At 38.7% G+C, this 20,143-nt stretch overlaps 1 protein-coding gene across 2 annotated transcripts; it reads left to right on the forward strand.

The window, feature by feature from the left end:
- The first annotated feature begins 8,494 nt into the window (after nucleotides 1-8,494).
- Nucleotides 8,495-11,769, forward strand: ZBTB21 (zinc finger and BTB domain containing 21). Of its 2 annotated transcripts, XM_050899229.1 has the most exons (2): nucleotides 8,501-10,082; nucleotides 10,686-11,769. In XM_050899229.1, the coding sequence occupies exons 1-2, from the start codon at nucleotides 8,501-8,503 to the stop codon at nucleotides 11,675-11,677; spliced, it is 2,574 nt and encodes an 857-aa protein (XP_050755186.1). In that variant the 3' UTR covers nucleotides 11,678-11,769. The 2 variants fall into 2 exon arrangements, with proteins under 2 accessions (XP_050755175.1, XP_050755186.1); XM_050899218.1 differs by having other exon boundaries at nucleotides 8,495-11,769.
- The last annotated feature ends 8,374 nt before the right edge of the window (nucleotides 11,770-20,143 follow it).

A 20,143-nucleotide genomic window follows, 5' to 3' on the forward strand; every position in this document is an offset into this window, starting at 1 on the left:
AATCATTTGTTGCAAGTGGAAAGACTGCAGTATGCCCTGCTTTAAAATAGATATTCTGTGCAGAGGGAGTTGCTTTCCCCAAATATTTATGGTGTAGATTTAATATTCGTCTATGTACTGTAATCTTTTTTCCAATTTTTTCCTTAAGGTTAATATTTAAGACAGCAATTCTCTTATATTTTCTTTCATTCAGCAGTGAAATAAAAAAAAAAATCATCTGTTGTCTTTGCTTATTGGCTACTTCATGTATTATGTTGTTCTAGAATAGTGCAGGCATATTTATGAACAAGAAAAGAAAGTGTTGAGCAATGCTTCTACCTTCCTAAACTCATTCTACCTCCATCCCTACCACCATCAGTTCAGCAGTCTTACAGCCCATCAAAAATAAGTAAGTTTTAAAATCACCTAGTCCCGATTGTTGAGGGGGTTTTCCCTCTGAGATTTAGTGAAACACCGCACCTTTGCTGTGCAAAATCTTTCCATACAATCTGTGATGAAAAGGCATGAAAAATCCTTTGGCCAAATAATTTCCAAAAAATGTTGTGAAACTTGTCCTTTTATAGTAACTCGTATACAATTAAATTGCGTTCTTCAGGAAAGGAAGAAATATTTTTCCCTTTTTCATGTCTGAGCATTAATCTCCTTATCCATGGTTTATCCGACATCAGCACTTAACAGCGTGAGTAATCTTCAGGTTGCAATTCATTCTCGGTAATCTCTTTGATAAGTTGTGGTTAGCGCAGGGACAGTTCTTACACGGGGGAAGGTGAGTGTCCCTGCCACCCCCTCGCCCCTCATCCCTCTGACTCACTGATTGCCCTCCAGCACTGCATGGCTCATGCATAGGCCAGCACCAGGCCTGACACCACAATGCACTGGAACTGGGAGTGTACCAGTAGTCCCAGTGGGGTGGATGCCCACTAGCTTAAAAAATGTTAGAGCTACTTTGGGGTGAACTGTTTGGCGTTCTGGTCTGAATAAATTTGTGAGTATCTTCGGAGAATTTTTCAAAAATAATGTACCTGGTACAGTAAATATGCCTCACAAAAATCCTTTTAAAGTAAATTAAGAATCATGGAGGGAAAAGCAGCAGAATTACAGTGATTTCTAATCACTGTTTGCTGCAACTTAATCTACCTGTCACAACCAAAAGGAATTAGTTTATTTTGCGCCGGGACATAACTCTGAGTACAGCCCTTCAGCTATTGAGGTCAATGGCCAAATTCTCTGGAAGTTCAGTAAGAATAAGACCAGCTCCTTTCTCATAAATACTTTTGAGAAATAAAGAAAAAATACATAGTGTTCTTGTTCATGTGAGGTGTTGTCTACCTCCAAATGCACGGGGACTTTGAGTAAGCTGAAAATCTTCCACGTGCTATTCATGACCTTGTAAATCTCTTCTGTAAAACTCATGTAAAATTGCTGTTGTCTTTCCCCTTTTACAGTATCCTGTATCGTCTTCCCAGTATATTGCCCATGATTAATGATGGCTGAATGGAGATGATGGCTGAATGGCGTTTTCTTTGGATCCCTTCAGTGGGTAGAAGATACCTGCGTTCCCTGAATCATAAGTTTCTCACTTGGCAGTTTTTTAGGCTCAGCTTTTATATTAGTTCTGCATGTTTCAGATTAAGTGCATGACTTTTTCCCCCATCTCTTGTTTTCTTACAGAAACCTTCGTGTAAACACAATTCTGTTGATAGAAAAGTACCTTATATGGGTATAATTGGCTTCTCTTCCCATCTAAAATATATTATGGCTGTAAAAAGCACCTTTATATTAATAGAAATATGCCCATAATTAGGGTTTGTCATTTTCACTATACCAGCAAAATTAAAAGCAGTATGTAGACAAGATTTTATTGTGAATTGGGCCAGTTAAACAAAGCAAGAGTGGCTCATATAGTAAAGCAGATGACTGAATATTATTCAATTTGGTAAGTGTATCTCAGCATTACCAATAAAATAATAAAGTCAACCTGTAGAAAGAATACAAGTGTACACGTTTGGTGTGTGTCTCCCCTTCTTCAAATTCTTGATTTCATGCATCTCTTGCCAAAAATCATATGAAATATTTCTGGGGATGAGGTTTTTGTAGGTGTTTAAATTGTATGGCCATCAAGCCTTTCGGTCTTGTCCCATCAGAGAGTTTAATGGCAATGTTACAAAACTCAAGAGAATGACAACTGAAGAACTCCTTAGGGAAAGGTATTTTTAAACTTTTTCATCTCTTGATTTAGTTTACAGCAATTTGGATGATGAGTTGCACACCTTTCAGTCGAGGCATTGAGGCCAAGACAAATATTTTATCAAACTGTGTTTGATGTGTTTTAATCTTCATTAACTCTTTCAAGAAGAATCAGCAAAGCTCATAGCCAGCGCACATTCCTGCCCTCTCCCTTACATCCAGTCGTTGTGCAATCCGATGGTCAGCTGGATCAGTTTACTGATCTGACAGCAAGCTAGTGGGGAAGGAGACGAGGACTGCTCCTTGCAGGAGGAATCCCCAGTTAGATTGGACTGAGAGTAAGATGAAATTGCACCGTTAGCTGCTGCTTGTTTGTAAACAAGAACGAGAAGGACAAGTGGAGCTTTGTGGTGTTACTCTGACCTTTTGTAGTTTGTTGCAAGTCAGGAGGAGCTATGTTGAGTGTCAGTTGGCTAGACTACGGGTATGATCTGAACATGAAAAGTAGCTTCCAATTTCTAAGAGAATTTCTAGTCTGTATCAGGATAACTGCTAATTATTTGTTTCTAGTAGAGGGCAAAATAGAGAGACTGCACAATATTATAGAATTTCTTCTTTTCCTCTCCCTAAATTTCTGCTTCTGTATGTGTGGAGGATAAATAGGTGGAAAATAATACATCAGTTTCACACACTAGTAAATATATTATTTATCTGATTTTATGCCTGTCTTCATATGGGTGAGTCTCTCCTTGTTGCTGACCTATTAGAAATGAAAAACATTTGTCTTCATGGAGAAAGTTCGCAGTGTTGTCTGCAATGGAAAACAGCAATAGCAGTTGAAATCGCATTTCATTAAATCCAGGAAGACAGAATCCCCGAACTTGCAGCAAGAGATTACTCAAATATTTAGTTAGAAAAAGATTATAGGAGTGCAAACAATCTTGCTCTGCAGGTTTTGAGCTTGTACATATAGCTTTTGGGGGGAGGGGTGTAAATATATATGGACTGTAGGAGAGTATCTATGTTGCAAAGGCTATTGATGGGAGAAGAGGCATTTGATAAACTGTTGTCAAACTCAAATAATAAAATCCAGCATAGGATCCTTGAGTAGAAGTTTAAGCAGTGTAGGTTTCTTTTGCATCTGGACTCTTGATAAGCAATGTGACTTTTTTCCCCCCTTGTGTGTGAAACAGCACATAAATTACCAGAGCCATCAAATCCTCTGCGAAGCACTCACAACTGAGTGCAACGTTCCTGCATTTACCTGGGCATACCCCAGGAAGTCACTTGTGTTTCTTGGCTGAGTCTTATAATCCATGTTTCTTTGGGTTTTTTAGTGGGTTTGCCCCCACCACACTTCTTATGTGTGTTTTCCCTGTTGAAACCCCTGTTCAGTCTCCCTTGTTGCCTGTCTCCTCTGTGTGTGTTTCCTCCTCCCTTGTTTTCTCTGCTTCCAACTGCAGTTTCTCACAGCCCTGGCGCCTCCTTGCTGCAACATTGCATCTTATTTAGTGTTTCAGAACATCGTCTTTCCCACTGCCACCCCCAACACGCTATTAACATAGCTTTAGCTGACAGCTATGTCATGATAATGGAAGTCAGCAGGCAACATCAACATCTTGTTTTAGTTGCTTGTGTATTTGCAAGTGCAAGCTGTTATGCTGGAATTGTTCACACAAATATCTGCCTGATTCTATTTGTAAAGTTTCAGCATCGGTGACGTCATTGTTTCTGAAGGTGAAGTTTCAGATGGGCAAAGCTGATTGAACAACTTGCTGACAAAGAATGGGTAGTTTCATGGCTTGTCTTGCTGCAACTCTGATGCTCATCTGACCTCTCAGTGAGCTGATTAAGCTCCTAACCTATAAAATAGCAAACAGATATAAAAAGCTGGATGGAGTTTGTTTGTTTGTTTCCCGCTTCATTTTAGGGAGCTGAATCAGCTTACTGGGGGGTCAAATGAGCAGCAGAGCTGGTGAAAGGAAGAGGAGGGTACCACAGGGCTGGGAGGAGGAGATGTGAGAGTAAGGAACAGAGGAAAGGAAGGGGAACTACCACTTCAAAGGAAGGTAGCTGTTGAAGATCGATAAACTGCTGGGCCAAAGATTAAGCCTTTTCACCCTTTCCTTGTGAAGAGCTTTCCCGAGTAGAGATTTTCTTTTTGCAGAAAGTAATTTTGAAGTAGTAGAGGTGTCTTTTTCAATCCTCGTTCAAAAAATAAAATCAATCTTGTACCAAATACGGTACTTAGGTTTCTGAAATCTAGTTTGCAGAGATCAGTAGAGGGCTGTTGAAGTTTGGCACTAAAACCTCTTCTTGGCCTCCTGAAGGAAGGCTGCAGTTGCTCCTGCTGCGCTTGCCCTTTCCCGAGTCTGGAGTCTTGCTGTCACTGTTCCTCCTGAAGACCAGCAGCTGCTATAGCATGTAGCACCTGAACACAGACAATAGGAGATTTTCTGATATGCTCCTACTGTTTCCTTGATGTCACCTGAACATCATGGAAGAAAAGAGGAAAGAGCTTTGTTTCCAGTCAGTAGTGAAGACGGCTGGAAAAAGAGAAGCAGATTATCTGGATGAAAGAACTTAGGTAGTTAATGGCAAAATAATCTTCAGCTGAGGAAGTGTGAGTCCTCAAACACCTGGAATCAAATCTAGTATTACAAGAGACTGCCATGGTTCTGTTATCTACACAATAGCTAGGCACACCTTTTGTGTCAGGGCTGAGTGCAGTCAGCCGAGCATTGGCTTTGATGACAAACTGTTGTAAGGAGTTCTTGTCTTCCTATAGCTGCTGCCCTGCCTCTTCAGGTATGCCAATGCAATTGTTCTTGAAATTGTGGTTTAATGTAAAAATTGACCAGCATTTGAAAATAAATACTATTTGTTTTTCATTTATTGTCTGAGCTGCTGTGTAATACAGGCCTGCAAATATTTGTACTGGCACAGCTGAAGGAGTAAACTGCAGTGTGCAGTTAAGATGAACAAAAGAGAGCTGGCATGTCTTGGATCAACTTTGTTACTGCAAGTGTTCATGTAGTGAAATTTTAATACATTGTACATTTATTCTGGTAATCGTTGGGGGTTTTTTACATCTAAGTATTTCAGGCTTTCAGATGATCTGTGTAAATGTCTTAAAGTGGTTCTGCAAACCAGTTCTGGTTTTGTTTCTTAACGTATCATAGCTTGTTTTATTTCTGACTGTTGTGTTTAAAGGCTATTAAGCGCAAAGTCAAGCACTTGAATTAGGAAATACCAGGATTAAAGCTGCCTTTGCAGGATTAATTTGGTCCCTTGCCATTTGTGTACGTTGCAGCCTTGGTTACTGTTAAAGTGACAGAGTTACATTGCACCAAAGAGCTCTGCCTCCTTCGCTGCACAGAAGAGAATGTGCTCTGAGAATGAAAGCGAGGATTGTAGCGGGACGCTTATCTCTGTCTTGTTTAATGTGATAAATTGAAGGTGTTATATGAATAAAAAAGGAGAATGTGGAAAGAAGGATGAGTGACTATTGGATTCTGCTTTAGACCTGTAGATTTTACACCCATCTCTACTAATAGCATTACTGTGTTACAATGGACAAAGGAACACATAGTAATTACATGGTCTTTATTCTGTGAGTGTCTTACACAAAACACAAGGCCCAGGTAAAGCAGATTAAAATGAAAGATTTGAAAATATTTCAAAACATTTGACTAATATACTCCTTTCCCACAGTGTCCTTGAAGTATGGGTTCTGCAGCAACTTCTATTGGGTGTCTCTACTGGTTTAGTTCAAGTTTCCTTCATAAGCATACTGTTGATCTAGTACCTCCATATACCATGCTGCAACTTACATCTCAGATGAATCACTTGAGTTTGCAAACTCAATTTCTTTCAGATGAAGCTAAAGGAAAAGATGCATTCCTGGAACACTTGTTCTAATAACACTCCAAGTGTTAATGAGTCCTCAGACAACAAGACTGGATTAGGGCCAGTCAGACTCCACCACTTTAAATTGTAGCAGCATCCAAAAAGGAGACGGGTAGCGCTCCTCACACACACACACACCCCCCCGCCCCCCAGTACTTGTAAGCAAAACAGAAAAAAACCCAAAACATTGTTTTCTCAGATTCGTAGTAACTTGACTGCTCTGCTCTTTTTAGATGGAGGTGTGGGGGGATTATGCATTATAACTATCTGAGGTGAATTAAGGATAAATTAGTGTTTATGAAACAACACTGCAAGATACTGAAACACTCAGTAAAGACAAATCTGGTGAGGAAGCAGAATTCTGCTTTTGCTATTGCCATGACACTATTAACTCATTTGCTAGTTTCAGATGTAGAAGTGGTAGCTCAGTCCTATGATATGATCGATGCCCCGAGACACTGTATGCAGCACCCTTTAAGTCATTTCTCAATAATACCAATTTAGACTTTGATCACTTATTTATATCCATTAGTTGTAAGATTTACCACCCTCATTTATTAATCATGGGGTTATGGCTTCTTAATATTGTTTTTTATTTTGATAAACTTTTCAGTTTTGCTTGTAAGCTGATGAATAGTGAAACCTTTTTGTTGTAGTAGCATACATCATGTATAAATTATAAACTGTCCTGGGTTCGGCTGGGATAGAGTTATTTTTCATAAGAAGCTGGGAAGGGGGCACAGCCAGGATAGCTGACCCAAATTAGCCAAGGGAATTTTCGATACCATATGACGTCATGCTCAGTATATAAACTGAGGGAGCTGGCGGGGGGCGGGGGAGGGATTGTGGCTCGGAAACGGGCTGGGCATGGGGTTCCGGGTGGTGAGCAATTGTGTTGTGCATCACTCGTTTCGTATATTCTTTTATTAGTATTATTGTTATTATTGTTTCTTCTCTCCTTGTGTTGTGCTATTAAACTGTCCTTATCTCAACCCATGAGTTTTTACCTTTTTATTCTGATTCTCCTCCCCATCGCAGCGGGGGGGAGAGGAGTGAGCGAGCGGCTGCGTGGTGCTTAGTTGCTGGCTAGGCCTAAACCACGACAAACTAAAAAGTAGTTTCTCAAATCAGCTGTAAAAAGAAGAGAATTGCTTTTAACAGACACATCATTGACTGATTTTACTACCACCATGGAGGAAGGTAGTGTAAAATTCTTACAGGTTAACTTGAACAGTATTGTAAGAGTGTCCATGAAAAAAAAGAAAATTGGATATTGCTGGTTTCTCTGTGTGTGTGCATGTGCGCAGATATATAAATTTCAATTCATGCCACAGTTGTTCTTTGTTTAAACTAACTTAAAACTTGATTCTCTTCTTTTGTTAAGATCTAATCAGGAGCAGTCTATTGAGTTATTGAGACATCCTGCAGTACAGAGTGGGCTGTGTTTTGAAGCATATGAAACATGGAGATTTCTGCACTGCAGTTTAATTTGTGCTTATTGTACTCTTGGATGCATCCGAGGGTAACTGTTCCTCAAGTATATGGGTTGTGGGCATAAAGTGCTCTTATGATAATGAATAAAATGGGGAGTTCAGTTCTCTGATTGCTTTTAAGCTAGAACAAAGCAATGCAGGGATACTGCAATTATAATTGTGACATTTCCAAGAAACCAGATCCTGTCAGTGCAGTTATAAGTGACACATATTTGATAGCTAGAAGTATATGTTAACAACACTTAGTAAGCATAAGCAAGCATGATGAATTAATCTAGATTACAGACAATAATCCTGCTTCCTTCTCCCTTCCCAGTATTAATGCCCTTTCCATCGTCCTATTAAAAATTACAACAAAACCCTGTTAATTTGTTTAGTCAGCAGGAGACTGTCAGAGTTGCTTAGCCTCAGAAAGGTGACTTGGCATAACTAAGCTTTAGATATCTGATTCAGGAGTTTATCAATGCAGTTGTCAAGATAGATCTTCATAAAGCTAAAGCTGAGAAAAAGATGATCAAGAGTGAAATGATTGAACTGTTCCTTCATGTGGACAAGTGTTTTGCAGGAAGAGAACACAGCCCGCCCTGTCCCATCCGTCCCCCGTCCCCGTCCCCCGTCCCCAGTTAGTTAGGTGTAATATTCTTGGTGTAAGATCAGTGATTAACAGTGTATTTGAAAGTGGGCACATGAGCTGGTTCTTCCTGTGCCTGTGCATCTGTTGGAGCTAACAGTGTTGTTTTAATTCCCATACCTTTCCTCCAAACAAGCTGTTTTCTTCAGCACTGTTGATGGTGCTTTAGCCAGTTTATGAAGCATAGAGGGATTAGGTGTGTTTATTTTATCTCTAACAACAGTTCACATAAGGCAACCTACAACTTTTTCTGTTGTTCTTTTTCAGAAACATCAGAATCATGGAGGGGCTCTTGCATTACATAAATCCAGCACATGCCATTTCACTTCTAAGCGCACTGAATGAGGAGCGTCTAAAGGGACAGCTGTGTGATGTTGTTCTTATAGTAGGAGATCAGAAATTTCGAGCTCATAAAAACGTTCTGGCTGCCAGCAGTGAATACTTCCAGACTCTGTTCACAAATAAGGAGAATGAGTCTCAGTCAGTGTTTCAACTCGACTTTTGTGAGCCAGATGCTTTTGATAACGTGTTAAACTACATTTATTCTTCATCCTTGTTCATTGAGAAAGGCAGTCTTGCAGCTGTGCAAGAACTGGGCTACAGTCTTGGAATATCCTTTCTTACAAACATTGTTTCTAAGAGTCCTCAAGCTCCTTTTCCAGCTTGCCCTATTAAGAAAATACTGTCTCAAGATGAAGATGAAAGTAGTTCTCAGAAGAGAAGTGTCATTGTCTGTCAGAACAGAATTGAAGCACAAGCAAAAAGTACAAATCAAACACAACATGATTTAAGCCATACTTCTAAACCTTCACCCTCTGTTGCTGTCAAAACTAGCAGTAGACCACAAGTAACAAAACCAACTGAAACCCTTCACAGCTTATCACTGACTGAAAGGAGATGGCTGAAAGAAAGCCCTGTGAGCTATACCAAGGTTCATGAAACTTCTGGAACTGTGGAGGACCAAAGCAGAGGTGGTTTAGTGAAAAGGAACACAGTACTGCCTCAAATGCCTTTAGCAGAGAAAGAAATTGGAAGCGAAGAACCAGGAAGCAGTGGTCAGCTTTTAAGAGGAAAGGCCACAGAGGTGTCATTAAAAAGACCGCGTCCACCAGTCTTGTCTCTGCGTGGCACATCAGAATCTACATTTTTGTTGCGAGAGGCAGGAAAAGGAAATGGTCAAGGTGAAGACAGGAACTTGCTATACTACTCAAAGTTAGGGCTAGTAATCCCATCTAGTGGATCTGGTCCAGAAAACCAAAGTATTGACAGAAGTGGGCCACTTGTAAAAAGTCTCCTTCGAAGGTCACTGTCCATGGACAGCCAGGTTCCTATTTACTCACCTTCTGTTGACCTGAAACCTTCACAGGTATCATCCTCCTCCTCACCGCGAACTAATGATTCCCAGAAGACCTTGAATGTTGTATCTCAAAAGTCATCCTTGAAAGAATCATCAGAGAAGTTAGTCTTAGATGAAAAACCACAGGTAATACACCCACATCGCCTTAGGTCTTTCAGTGCCTCTCAGTCAACTGATAGAGAGGTTGCTTCCCCTCTCACAGAGGTGCGAATAAAAACTGAACCTAGCAGTCCACTTTCAGATCCTGCCGAAATAATAAGAGTTACAGTGGGTGATGCTTCAGCATCGACAAATAAAGACTTTCCTTTTAAAACTGAGGATGATCATAAGGAACCAAGTAGACTTCCAGCAAAAAGGAGATTTCAAGCTGATAGAAGACTACCATTTAAGAAACTGAAGGCGGATGAGCAGGGTTCTCCTGAGTCAGAAGATAACTTCGAGGAAGGCTCAAGCCCTACGCACCTTGATGCTGATTTTCCTGATTCTGATGTCAGTAAAGATGAATACAGTGAGATGGAAGAAGCAAGACCAAATAAAAAATTTAAATGCAAGCACTGCCTTAAAATTTTCAGATCAACAGCAGGTCTTCATCGTCATGTTAACATGTATCATAATCCAGAGAAGCCCTATGCTTGTGACATATGCCACAAGAGATTTCACACAAATTTCAAAGTGTGGACGCACTGCCAGACACAACATGGAATTGTGAAGAATCCCTCACCAGCTTCCAGTTCGCATGCTGTTTTGGATGAAAAATTCCAAAGAAAACTGATCGATATAGTGAGAGAGAGAGAAATTAAAAAAGCCCTAATCGTTAAACTAAGACGTGGCAAGCAAGGTTTTCAGGGACAGTCTGCTTCACAAGCACAACAAGTCATCAAAAGGAATTTAAGATCGAGAACCAAAGGAGCCTATATTTGTACCTACTGTGGGAAAGCTTATCGTTTCCTCTCGCAATTTAAACAGCACATAAAAATGCACCCAGGGGAGAAACCAATTGGAGGAAATAAGGCTCCTAAGCAGAAAGATCACATTCATATTGAAAGTCCAGTAGAAAACAAAGAGGTTTATCAGTGCCGTCTCTGCAATGCTAAGCTCTCTTCACTTATTGAACAGGGAAATCATGAGCGACTCTGTAGAAATGCTACTGTCTGTCCTTACTGCAGCCTTAGATTTTCTTCTCCAGAACTGACGCATGAGCATGAAAGCAAGTGTGAATACAAGAAGCTTACTTGTCTTGAGTGTATGCGTAGCTTTAAATCATCCTTTAGTATTTGGCGTCATCAAGTTGAAGTTCACAATCAAAACACAATGGCTCCATCAGAGAACTTTTCTTTACCTATCCTGGATCACAATGGAGAAATAACTAGTTCATCAAGATTGCCTCCTCAGTCAGAATCCAATAAAATGAACAATTTAGCTGCTGCAAAGGAAGATGGTGTATTCAGTGATTCGTCAGAACAAATAAATTTTGATTCTGAGGATTCCTCATGCCTACCTGAAGACTTAAGTGTTTCCAAGCAGTTTAAAATTCAGATCAAAGAAGAGCCTGCAGATGATATAGAGGATGAGGTCACTGAAACGAGCAGAGAACCTAAGGAAGTAGTCTCCAACAAAGATGCTGGTTTGTGGCCTTGTGAAAAGTGTGGGAAGATTTTCACTGTACGCAAACAGCTGGAGCGTCACCAAGAGCTCTTATGCTCTGTGAAGCCATTTATTTGTCATGTGTGTAACAAGGCCTTCCGAACCAATTTCCGGCTGTGGAGTCACTTCCAGTCTCATATGTCACAGGCTGCAGAGGAGTCCACAAACAAGGAGCCCGAGATATGTCCACCAGCTAATTCCCCATCACCACCACCCTTACCTCCACCCCCACCCCTCCCCAAAATCCAGCCTTTGGAACCTGATAGTCCAACAGGCTTGTCTGAAAGCTCCACTACTACTGAAAAATTATTTGTACCACAAGAGTCAGATACACTCTTCTATCATGCTCCACCACTCTCAGCAATCACATTCAAAAGACAATACATGTGTAAACTCTGTCATAGGACTTTCAAGACAGCTTTTAGTCTTTGGAGCCATGAACAGACACACAATTAGCTTTAACAGATACCTTAAAAAGCTGGTTCAGTGGAGGCTGTGTTCAGGATCTCAGATGTATGCCATATAAACTAGAAATCTAAGAGGATCAAAACGACGACGATGACGACGAAAAATTTGGAATTTGTGATGCTGCTTGGATTTGAAGATTAAGGTAAACTAACTTGGTTAGTAGGTAGAAAGCAGAGTAATTTAAAATACTGTGGTCTGGGATCCAATAGTAACAGAATAATTTTTATTTCATTTAACACTGAAATACGATCACATCTGGATTGTATGCATGGATCTTCATCCTGTGATGTTGGCGTGTGCGTGTGTATTATATATAAAGTTATATATTAAAGAGCAACAACAATTTGGATTCTAACTGTGAGTTTATAGTAGTGAAATACTGTAACCAACTTCATTAATTTTTTTTTTTTTTAAAGAAACCAACACACAAGCTCCATATAAGTAGTTGCCATGCACTTGCAGTTAGGGAGGAAGTGGATGGAGTCTCTTGCTGTATTGACTTAGGTCTTAGAAACCTTTAGCAATAACAAATAAACCTCAAGTTTGAGTAATCCTGATGTTATTGGATACGAATGTTTGATATTTTAAGGGAATATAGAATTGTTTTGTTGTTACATGGAACTTGTGCAAATTAAAATAGAATCTAAAGTCAGCAATATTATTACTAAGATTTTATATAAAAAGTAGCAGCGAGCCTGCTTTCAGCCATTTAATTATAAGTTTCTAAGGAAAATTGGGGGAGGGGGTACTTTGCTTTATATAATGTCCCAAAGACTAATTTACTAAAGATACTTCAGTAGTAAAGTCATTGTATTAACAGCCATCATAATGCAAATGGTACTGTTTATAATATGAACTAAGATTGAATGGATGTTAGACAAGTTTCATAATTTTGTTTCCACTATTTGTACAACTGTTTGTAATTCTAACTACAAAGGAATGTATAACTATTAAATCAAAAAAAGAGAGCTCATTAAGGGACAGAAGATGAGTTGTGTTCCTACACACAGTAATAAGCTTGGCCATGAGTACAAAGATAGGTTTTAACAAAAACTAAAAATGTAAATATTTATATAGACACCTGTATAAATGAAGAAGTATGTATTTGAAATTTGTATTAAGCATACATATCCAGCTCAAAGCAGAGGAAAAAACATCACACTACAATCACTGCATTTTATGAATACAATGCATAGAATATTTCTTTCTGCCGCTTTCTATCATATGTGATACTGTGTTGCAATTTTCTAGTTTCTTGAAAATCGTGGTAATAATGGGCTGCAGATATTCCATGTGGTTCCATTATTTTACCTCAAATCACAACTGGAGCATTTAGTGTAAGTAGGATCATAGATATTTACCAGAAGCTATAGTAAGGGTCCAAAATTATTCTGTAAGTAAAAGAAATATTTACCCAGAAGTAGGTGGTAAACTAACAGTGAAAAATTCTTCTGCTAGAATATAAACTTAACGGAGTGGTGATGGATTAAAGTGAACATAAATGATGCAAACAGTATTTATGATCCTGACCAACTTTACCCCGTGCAGGCTGGGAGAGGGGAATTGCATTCCACACTATGTAGTCAGAGCCCAGTCTGTGTTCGCTGAAAGTAACAGGAGTTTGGTCACCAGTTTCAGGGAGAGCAGGAGCGAGGCTTTAATTCTGTATGTAACCATGAATTCTTTTTCAGCATCCCAAACTCAAAAGTAAGAAGAATTGCAAGCTGACACCAAGATTTAGCAAAATTAAGCACAAGTGTAACTCCTAAGAATCTGAGGATGGGCATTCTTAGTTAGGCACATGCAGGAGTAGATTTTTCTCAGTGAAAGCCCAAGTGTGCCACCATTTTTTTCCGACAGATTTTTTTTTTTTAAAAAACTATTTTTCCTGTAAGTTAAGTTTAAAAGAATTGGCTCAGGGTGGACCCCTGACTTTTTTTCAGCTACCAAAAAAATTGCAATGTTAGTTTCAAGCCTCTTCTGTTTCATTTTTGATAAAAATCTAAAATCATTGCTAAACACTTCTAATAGTAACATGTTGGTCTTTTTTGTCCTCTTTCAGGCAAATTGTAGCTGAATATGATTACGCTAATTTGTTAGAATATCAGTTAAACTCTGTCGGTGACATTGCAATTAAAACAAGGTACTAGTTTAATAGTGACATTTCTAGTTATTGACTTTTTTATTCCACTTAATAAGACTAAATTTCTTTCTTACCGGAAACAATTTCAAAATAAAATGGTTATTGCACTTAACCTGGTGTAACAAAATCAGAAAAACCTAAAGCTTCGCTAAGTATCCTTTAAATGTATTTAAGAAATCTGCACATACAAAATATGAACATGTTTTTGTAAAATGGTTCCTAAGTTTTCACCAATGATTCCTCTACACAACAGTCTGAAAGTTTATATGTAACCTTTTAAAAATCAGTGTGCTTTCTAAAGGAAGATGGCAACTAGTCCAGCTATGTCATAGTCATCTATCTTCCAACTGGGATTCTGCTATGTGATATGATGATAAATTCCACAGACTTTAAATCAAAAGCTTGTGCAACATCTTTGAAGAAACCTTGACCTTTTTCCTAGTATACTGTGTATTATAAAAAATCCATAGAATATTTTTGGTCTAAATAGCCTCCTTCTAAGTTTTCTTTAGTTGTTTTGTTTTGGGGTTTTTTTTTTTTAAGTTTTGTTTTTAACTTTGAGCGTGTTCTGTGTTTTTTTTTAAATTCAGTTCTTGTTGTTTAGTAAAGGAATTGAGGATCTCTGAAGTTTAAATATGAGATGTTTATATAGCAGTTCTGGTTTTCTATTAGCTTTTATACAGTATCTTAAAAAGCCCTTGATAGAAGTGTTTATTTTGGAGGATACGGAATAAATATGCTTCCACTTATATAACTTTAATATATGTTTAAAAAGTTAAATTATGGAAAAAATGTTAGTTGCTAGTTTATAAATAAAGGTCTTTCGAAGAGTGTCTAGTTTGGCCACAGCCAAAATAAAAGGCAAATTTATTGATAAAAAAGCCTGTCTTCATCATATTTTGTTTAATTTTGTAGTTGTGTACTAAAGTGACACAAAGTTAGAGGTCTTGTTAAATATAAAAAGTGTTTTGCTTTTTTCCTTAAAATTCGTGACAGGAACGTGCAGATGTTTTAATATATAGATTAGAATCTTTAATTCTTTCTTTTTTTGCTATTTTTATAATCTGTCAGATAAATCTCAGAGAACTATCCTGCTTCAGTGGAAGTACAGTGGAAACTTCTATTGCATTTAAGAGGAGCAGGGTTGAGCCATGAAATGTATTTTGTTTTGGGACTTTTTTTCGTTTCAGGCACTGTGTTGGCAAAGCATCTAAGCCTATGGTTAAGTTCCATTAAGATCAGTCTTAATTTTTTTTTTTTAAATGTGCTTAAGTTCTTTGCTAAATTGGGACCATGATCAACCTTGAAAGTGAGAAATGGCAGAAAAATACATACAGATTTGTTTAAGTCCTAGAACCAAAAGTTAAAATGTATTTTCCTCTACATAAAAACTGCATATACAGCTAGGGTATAGTTCTGTAGATTTACAAAAACAAAGGACGTGAACCAGTAATAATACTGTCTCTACTTTTTTTTCTTGGTAAGGGGGAGTGAAACACCCTGTGACAGTTAATTGAGCAGATAACCTGCTGAAGCAGTGGGTGACACTAGAGTTTGTCTTGTGTATTTCAGAATGGAGATGTAGCCTTATCCATGAACCAAAACACAGCTGTAAGAGACTTGTTCCTGCATTTCCTATTTCAGCAGGCCTTCTAGTGACATCCAGTAGATTTTTTTTGTCTGATGTTTGTTTGTTTTCCCCCAAGTAGCACATGCGGGTTTGGTCTGAAGCTACACGTACTCTCTTTTTGTTCCAACCTTGCAGTGATAAAACTAGAAGTTCCACACGTGGGATAAGGACAGACTATGCCTAACTTCTTGGCACTAACAGTGAGGGTGCAAATATCTGGCATGAGCCTGTAATCTGGCATGTGCCTATACTGTTCAATAAAATTGTTTACATTTTCCTACCAGAAGATTTAGATAAAAATCAAAGCAAGCTTAGGGTTTTGGTTTTTTTTTTTTTAATGTTGCTGTTAATGAATCAGTGTTAAAATCTTTTTTGTTGTTGTTGTTGAACACAGCCTGATAGTATTTTTTGATGTCATTGATTCTTGTTTATTTAAAATGACTTGTGAAAAACTGTACTATAACTGTTGTACATAAAGGGACACTATCAAGAGAAAGGTTGTATACAGTAAATGTACTTATCTGTATTAAGAATACTTGATATAATAAAATCAAAGAATTTTAAAACATGAATTGAGTCATAAGACTTGAGCTGCTTGGGCATGAAAATGCCTATTAAGGGCATCCTCAATTGTTGCAAGGATGTCTGAAAAATGTATCTGAATTCTGTGGGTAGAGCTTATTTTTCATGTTGCTTTTTCTCTCACTATTCCAGAATAAAGGACTCAATCCATTTTTCCTTTTCCGGTTTCTCAGCGATACACATTACCTTTTAAAGACACAAGCTTCCCACTACTGCAGCAGCATCTTTAACTAAAATATGTTCATAAAACCAGAACAAACTGTCTTTTGCAATGTAACATGCAAAATACATATAAAGTACACATTTTAAGGCTTATTCTTGACAGTGTCCCTTTTTAAAAAGCAGGAAAATGGGATCACTTTTAGTGCTTGGGTACAGGGGAATAGTTTCCTACAGTTTTTAGACATTGGAATTATCCAATATATTTGCTATAGAATTTTCCAATTGGTTACACAAAATCACTTGTCATTTTAAAGGATTATAGAGGTAAGACAAAAGAAGCTGGTTTTATAATCCTGCATACCTTATAGTCATTCTATATCAGTTCATACACCAGGATGGGTTTATACTTTTTTTAGGACTGAGACTTAATAGCTTAGGGTAACTTTTTCTTTTATGTAATGTAAATCCATTGCTGCTTTGTACAACTTTTTCTACTGTGTGTTTTCTTTACTTAGATCTTGACTAAGAAATGTTGGCGTCTAATAAACTTACACTTTGTTTCTTTTGAATTACTGTGTCTTATATTGGAATCTCTTGGCAAAGTGTGATGTTATTGTACATACCGTTGTGTCTGTGGGATGGGAATTTTGTTTATAAAAGAGCATCTTTTGATCTACTTGTTGGATGTAAATGATAGTTTTTACATTACTAAAATAATGGCTTTTTGTTTGTTTTAGTATGTGCCCCACTGAACCTTTTACTGGAAAATACAAGAAAACCAACTGCTCTAGACAATCTTTTAAAAACTTCAGCACAGCCCAAATTCTGCTTCCTATGCAATCAGTGATTAAAATGGGACTTTGTGGAAGCAAGGTTACATCAGCTGAGTATCTCTTTCATCTAAAACTGGATTGAACCAGACGTTTGAAAATACACAGTCAGGAATGTTTATGGTATTTTGCAGCGCGCGCATCGAAAGCAGTTTTGCTGCGTGTATTTCCCTCTTCAAAAACCCCTGCGTGGGAATGTAGTGTGTGGATTCCCATGATGTAGAAAATGATCTCTGTATCTTTTGGGAACAGGGTTTACTAGGCTCCTCTCTTCAAAGTAGATGAGACCTATCTTTGAAAACTCTTAGGCCAGTTTTCTCAACTTCTTGGATTCCACGTTTGCTGTCCTTTGCCATTTTTAATTTGTGCAGTTTGGTTGAACCCATTGACTAATTTTCCTCACATTTAATAGAGTAGAGAAGGTCTCAAGAGTTATTCTCTTGAGGTTTCATAAAAATCACTGACTGGGTAGCAAAGAATGGTCTTAGTGGGAAGGATAAGATTTGCAACAAGAGCATGTGCTAAACAGTTATCTGTGCTTTTTACCCCAGCACTTGTCACTGTGTGCATGTGTACTGTCTTGTCAGTGTAAGCGGGGCAATAGGTCAGGAGAAACATACAGCAGAGCTGAAGTACCAGGTCTGCCAAATGGTCAGAATCAAGGGTTGAAAGGGCACTCCAAGCTCAAGAGGATTTGGGCCTTTGATGCTCTCTAAATCTCTTTGAAAACAGGGAGAAAAGGCTCTTGGCCTGTTCCTCTGTGGAGTATCCCTGCACGTCAGAAGTTAAAAGTGAGCTGTGGAAAAGGCAAAGAGAGGGCGGAGAGCTGCTCTCTGACTTGTTCACAGAGTCGTAAATCACTGAAGGTTTGGCTCCCTCTTTCTCCTTTCAGCGTAAGGAACTGCTCTAGCTCTTTCTGCATCCAGTTAAGATCTACATACAGTCCTCTCTCTGTTACTGTTTCAGAGCAGTCTAACATCTGCTTAAATGCTTCACAGAAAATGTCTGCTCTAGAGACCATACAACCTATATTTGACATAAAAGTCAAGAAGCAAACCAAAATGATAAAAAGTTACGGATAATGCCATGAGCATTGCACCTGTTTCCATGGTTATTTTTTGTTCTAATTCCAGCTGTCTGCTTCTAAGACAGTTGCTCTGCAAACAGATCCAGTAACGTTTACTTACTTTTCCATTCATAGGATGTTTCCGGTTATCACTCTTTTTTTAATAGACAAACACTAACAGGATAATTTTTACTATTAGACCTACATGGATAATATTGCTGTTTCCAGGCCTGAAATACTCTGGCAATAAAAATTTTCAAGGTGTTGGCTGCAATGAAGCAACATGATACACAACTTTTACTTCCCCTTCATTTTACATCTGCTGAAAGAGTACATTAAAAGCAAAGCCAGTTGCTGCTAACAAAGAATTTGCTTTAAATGGCCTCTGCAGTTTTGATACAACCCTTAGCAATTTCTTAATGTCTTGTCAGTCCAGCATCTAGGATGGATACAGTTATTCAATGTCATGGAGCCCTGGTTGTAGTCACTAGCTTAAGCTGATATTTGAGGGCACAGGCTCTCATCCAGCAACATGCATCTCTCCAATGAAGTCTACTGGTGTTAAAAAAGAGGCAGTGATGAGGCAGTAAGACCTGCTGGGATTATTAGCATCCAGGGATGCTTCTGCTGGAAGGAAGAGACCATGCTGATGTTTGCAGACTCTGCAGGCAGGTGTCTGAAGGAACAAAGGGCAACGAGCCAGAAGAAGAGGTGGGAGAAAGTAGGATGACAACAGCAGAAGACCGTAAGATACAGAAGAGAGCATGCTGTGGCCCTGCCAAAACCAAAAATAATCAGCCTCTGTTTTAAGGTGTCATTTGTGATGAATACAGCTCTTTGGCTCCCACTTGTTCCTTTCTTCCCTACTGAACAGCTAGGCATTCCTGGGGTTTGACACTTTCTAACCCTTTTTGGCTGACAGAAACTGCATCCATTACTCTATGCTATAAAGTCTATGAGAGAGTTTAAGGGAAGAAAAACTTCCCAAAAGATTGTTTAATAATATTTCCTCTGCAATCTTGCATTGGGGGAAGTTTTGGTCCTCTTGGAACAGGCTTTGAAAACTACGTCCTGAGGGCTTCACCAGGTATGGCAGCTATACCTGTGGAGATACATTCGCAGTTTCTCCACCTCGCCACCTGCACCTGTGGTGCCTAAAAAGAGGGGGATGTAAAACCAGAGGAAAATCTATAGAACAGTAAATACAGCTCTGTTGACCACCATCCTACTTACTCCTTCCACAGCTGGCTAGTCCTTGGCTTCATGCACATCTCTTGCTCTGTGGGGCACACTGTGTTGAGTCCAGTTAACGTCAGAACAGACACAGCTGTTCCCACCCATAGGGGGAAAGGTAAAGACTTCCTCTCCGCATGGCAGCCCAGGGCTGTGATTAACAAGGCAGCTGCTATTTGCTGCTGCCTCTTCTTCAATCCTCAATCAACTGAACAGCCAAATGCCACAAGAAGGAAACTTAGCTTTGTTAGCTTGCATTCAGATTACTTGTTTCAGGAGAAATTTGACTGAGGCATGTCAAGGCATGTAAATGCATTTTTTAAAAGCATGAGAAAAAAACCCTGTCAAAATACCAAACTGTCACTCTGAATAAGTCTGGAGGAGAATCACAGATACTAAAAATGAGATTTGAAATTGGGTAGTTTTTTAGCAAGTATTGCTCCAAGGCTTAAGAGGGGGAGAGCCACATAGAACCTTCATTTTACGGAGATGATCCTATAATCTATTACGTACCCCTAACACTGCGTACAAGCACTAGGAGGAGCTGGAAACAAAAGACTGCACCATCACATCCACCAGAAGAGCCACACTCGAAAGCATCACACTGAAGATTAACTCCTCTATATATATGTATGTATGTATGTATATAAAAATGCATGTGCGTGTGTTTAAATATGGCTCAGTTAGACAGCAATTGCTGAGTTTGGAGAAAATTCCCTGTTAGGTCAAACGCATGTTACAATACACTTTTGTCTAAAAGCTGTCTTCTCTGCTATTTCCTTCACTAAGCAGCATGGTTTCTGCCTAA

This window comes from Gymnogyps californianus, chromosome 1, assembly GCF_018139145.2.
Source record: "Gymnogyps californianus isolate 813 chromosome 1, ASM1813914v2, whole genome shotgun sequence".
In the NCBI taxonomy this organism is placed as follows: domain Eukaryota; kingdom Metazoa; phylum Chordata; class Aves; order Accipitriformes; family Cathartidae; genus Gymnogyps; species Gymnogyps californianus.

Bases quoted from the DNA above. Each gene is read 5' to 3' on its own strand.
- ZBTB21 (XM_050899218.1), top strand. From the start codon at position 8,501: ATGGAGGGGCTCTTGCATTACATAAATCCAGCACATGCCATTTCACTT.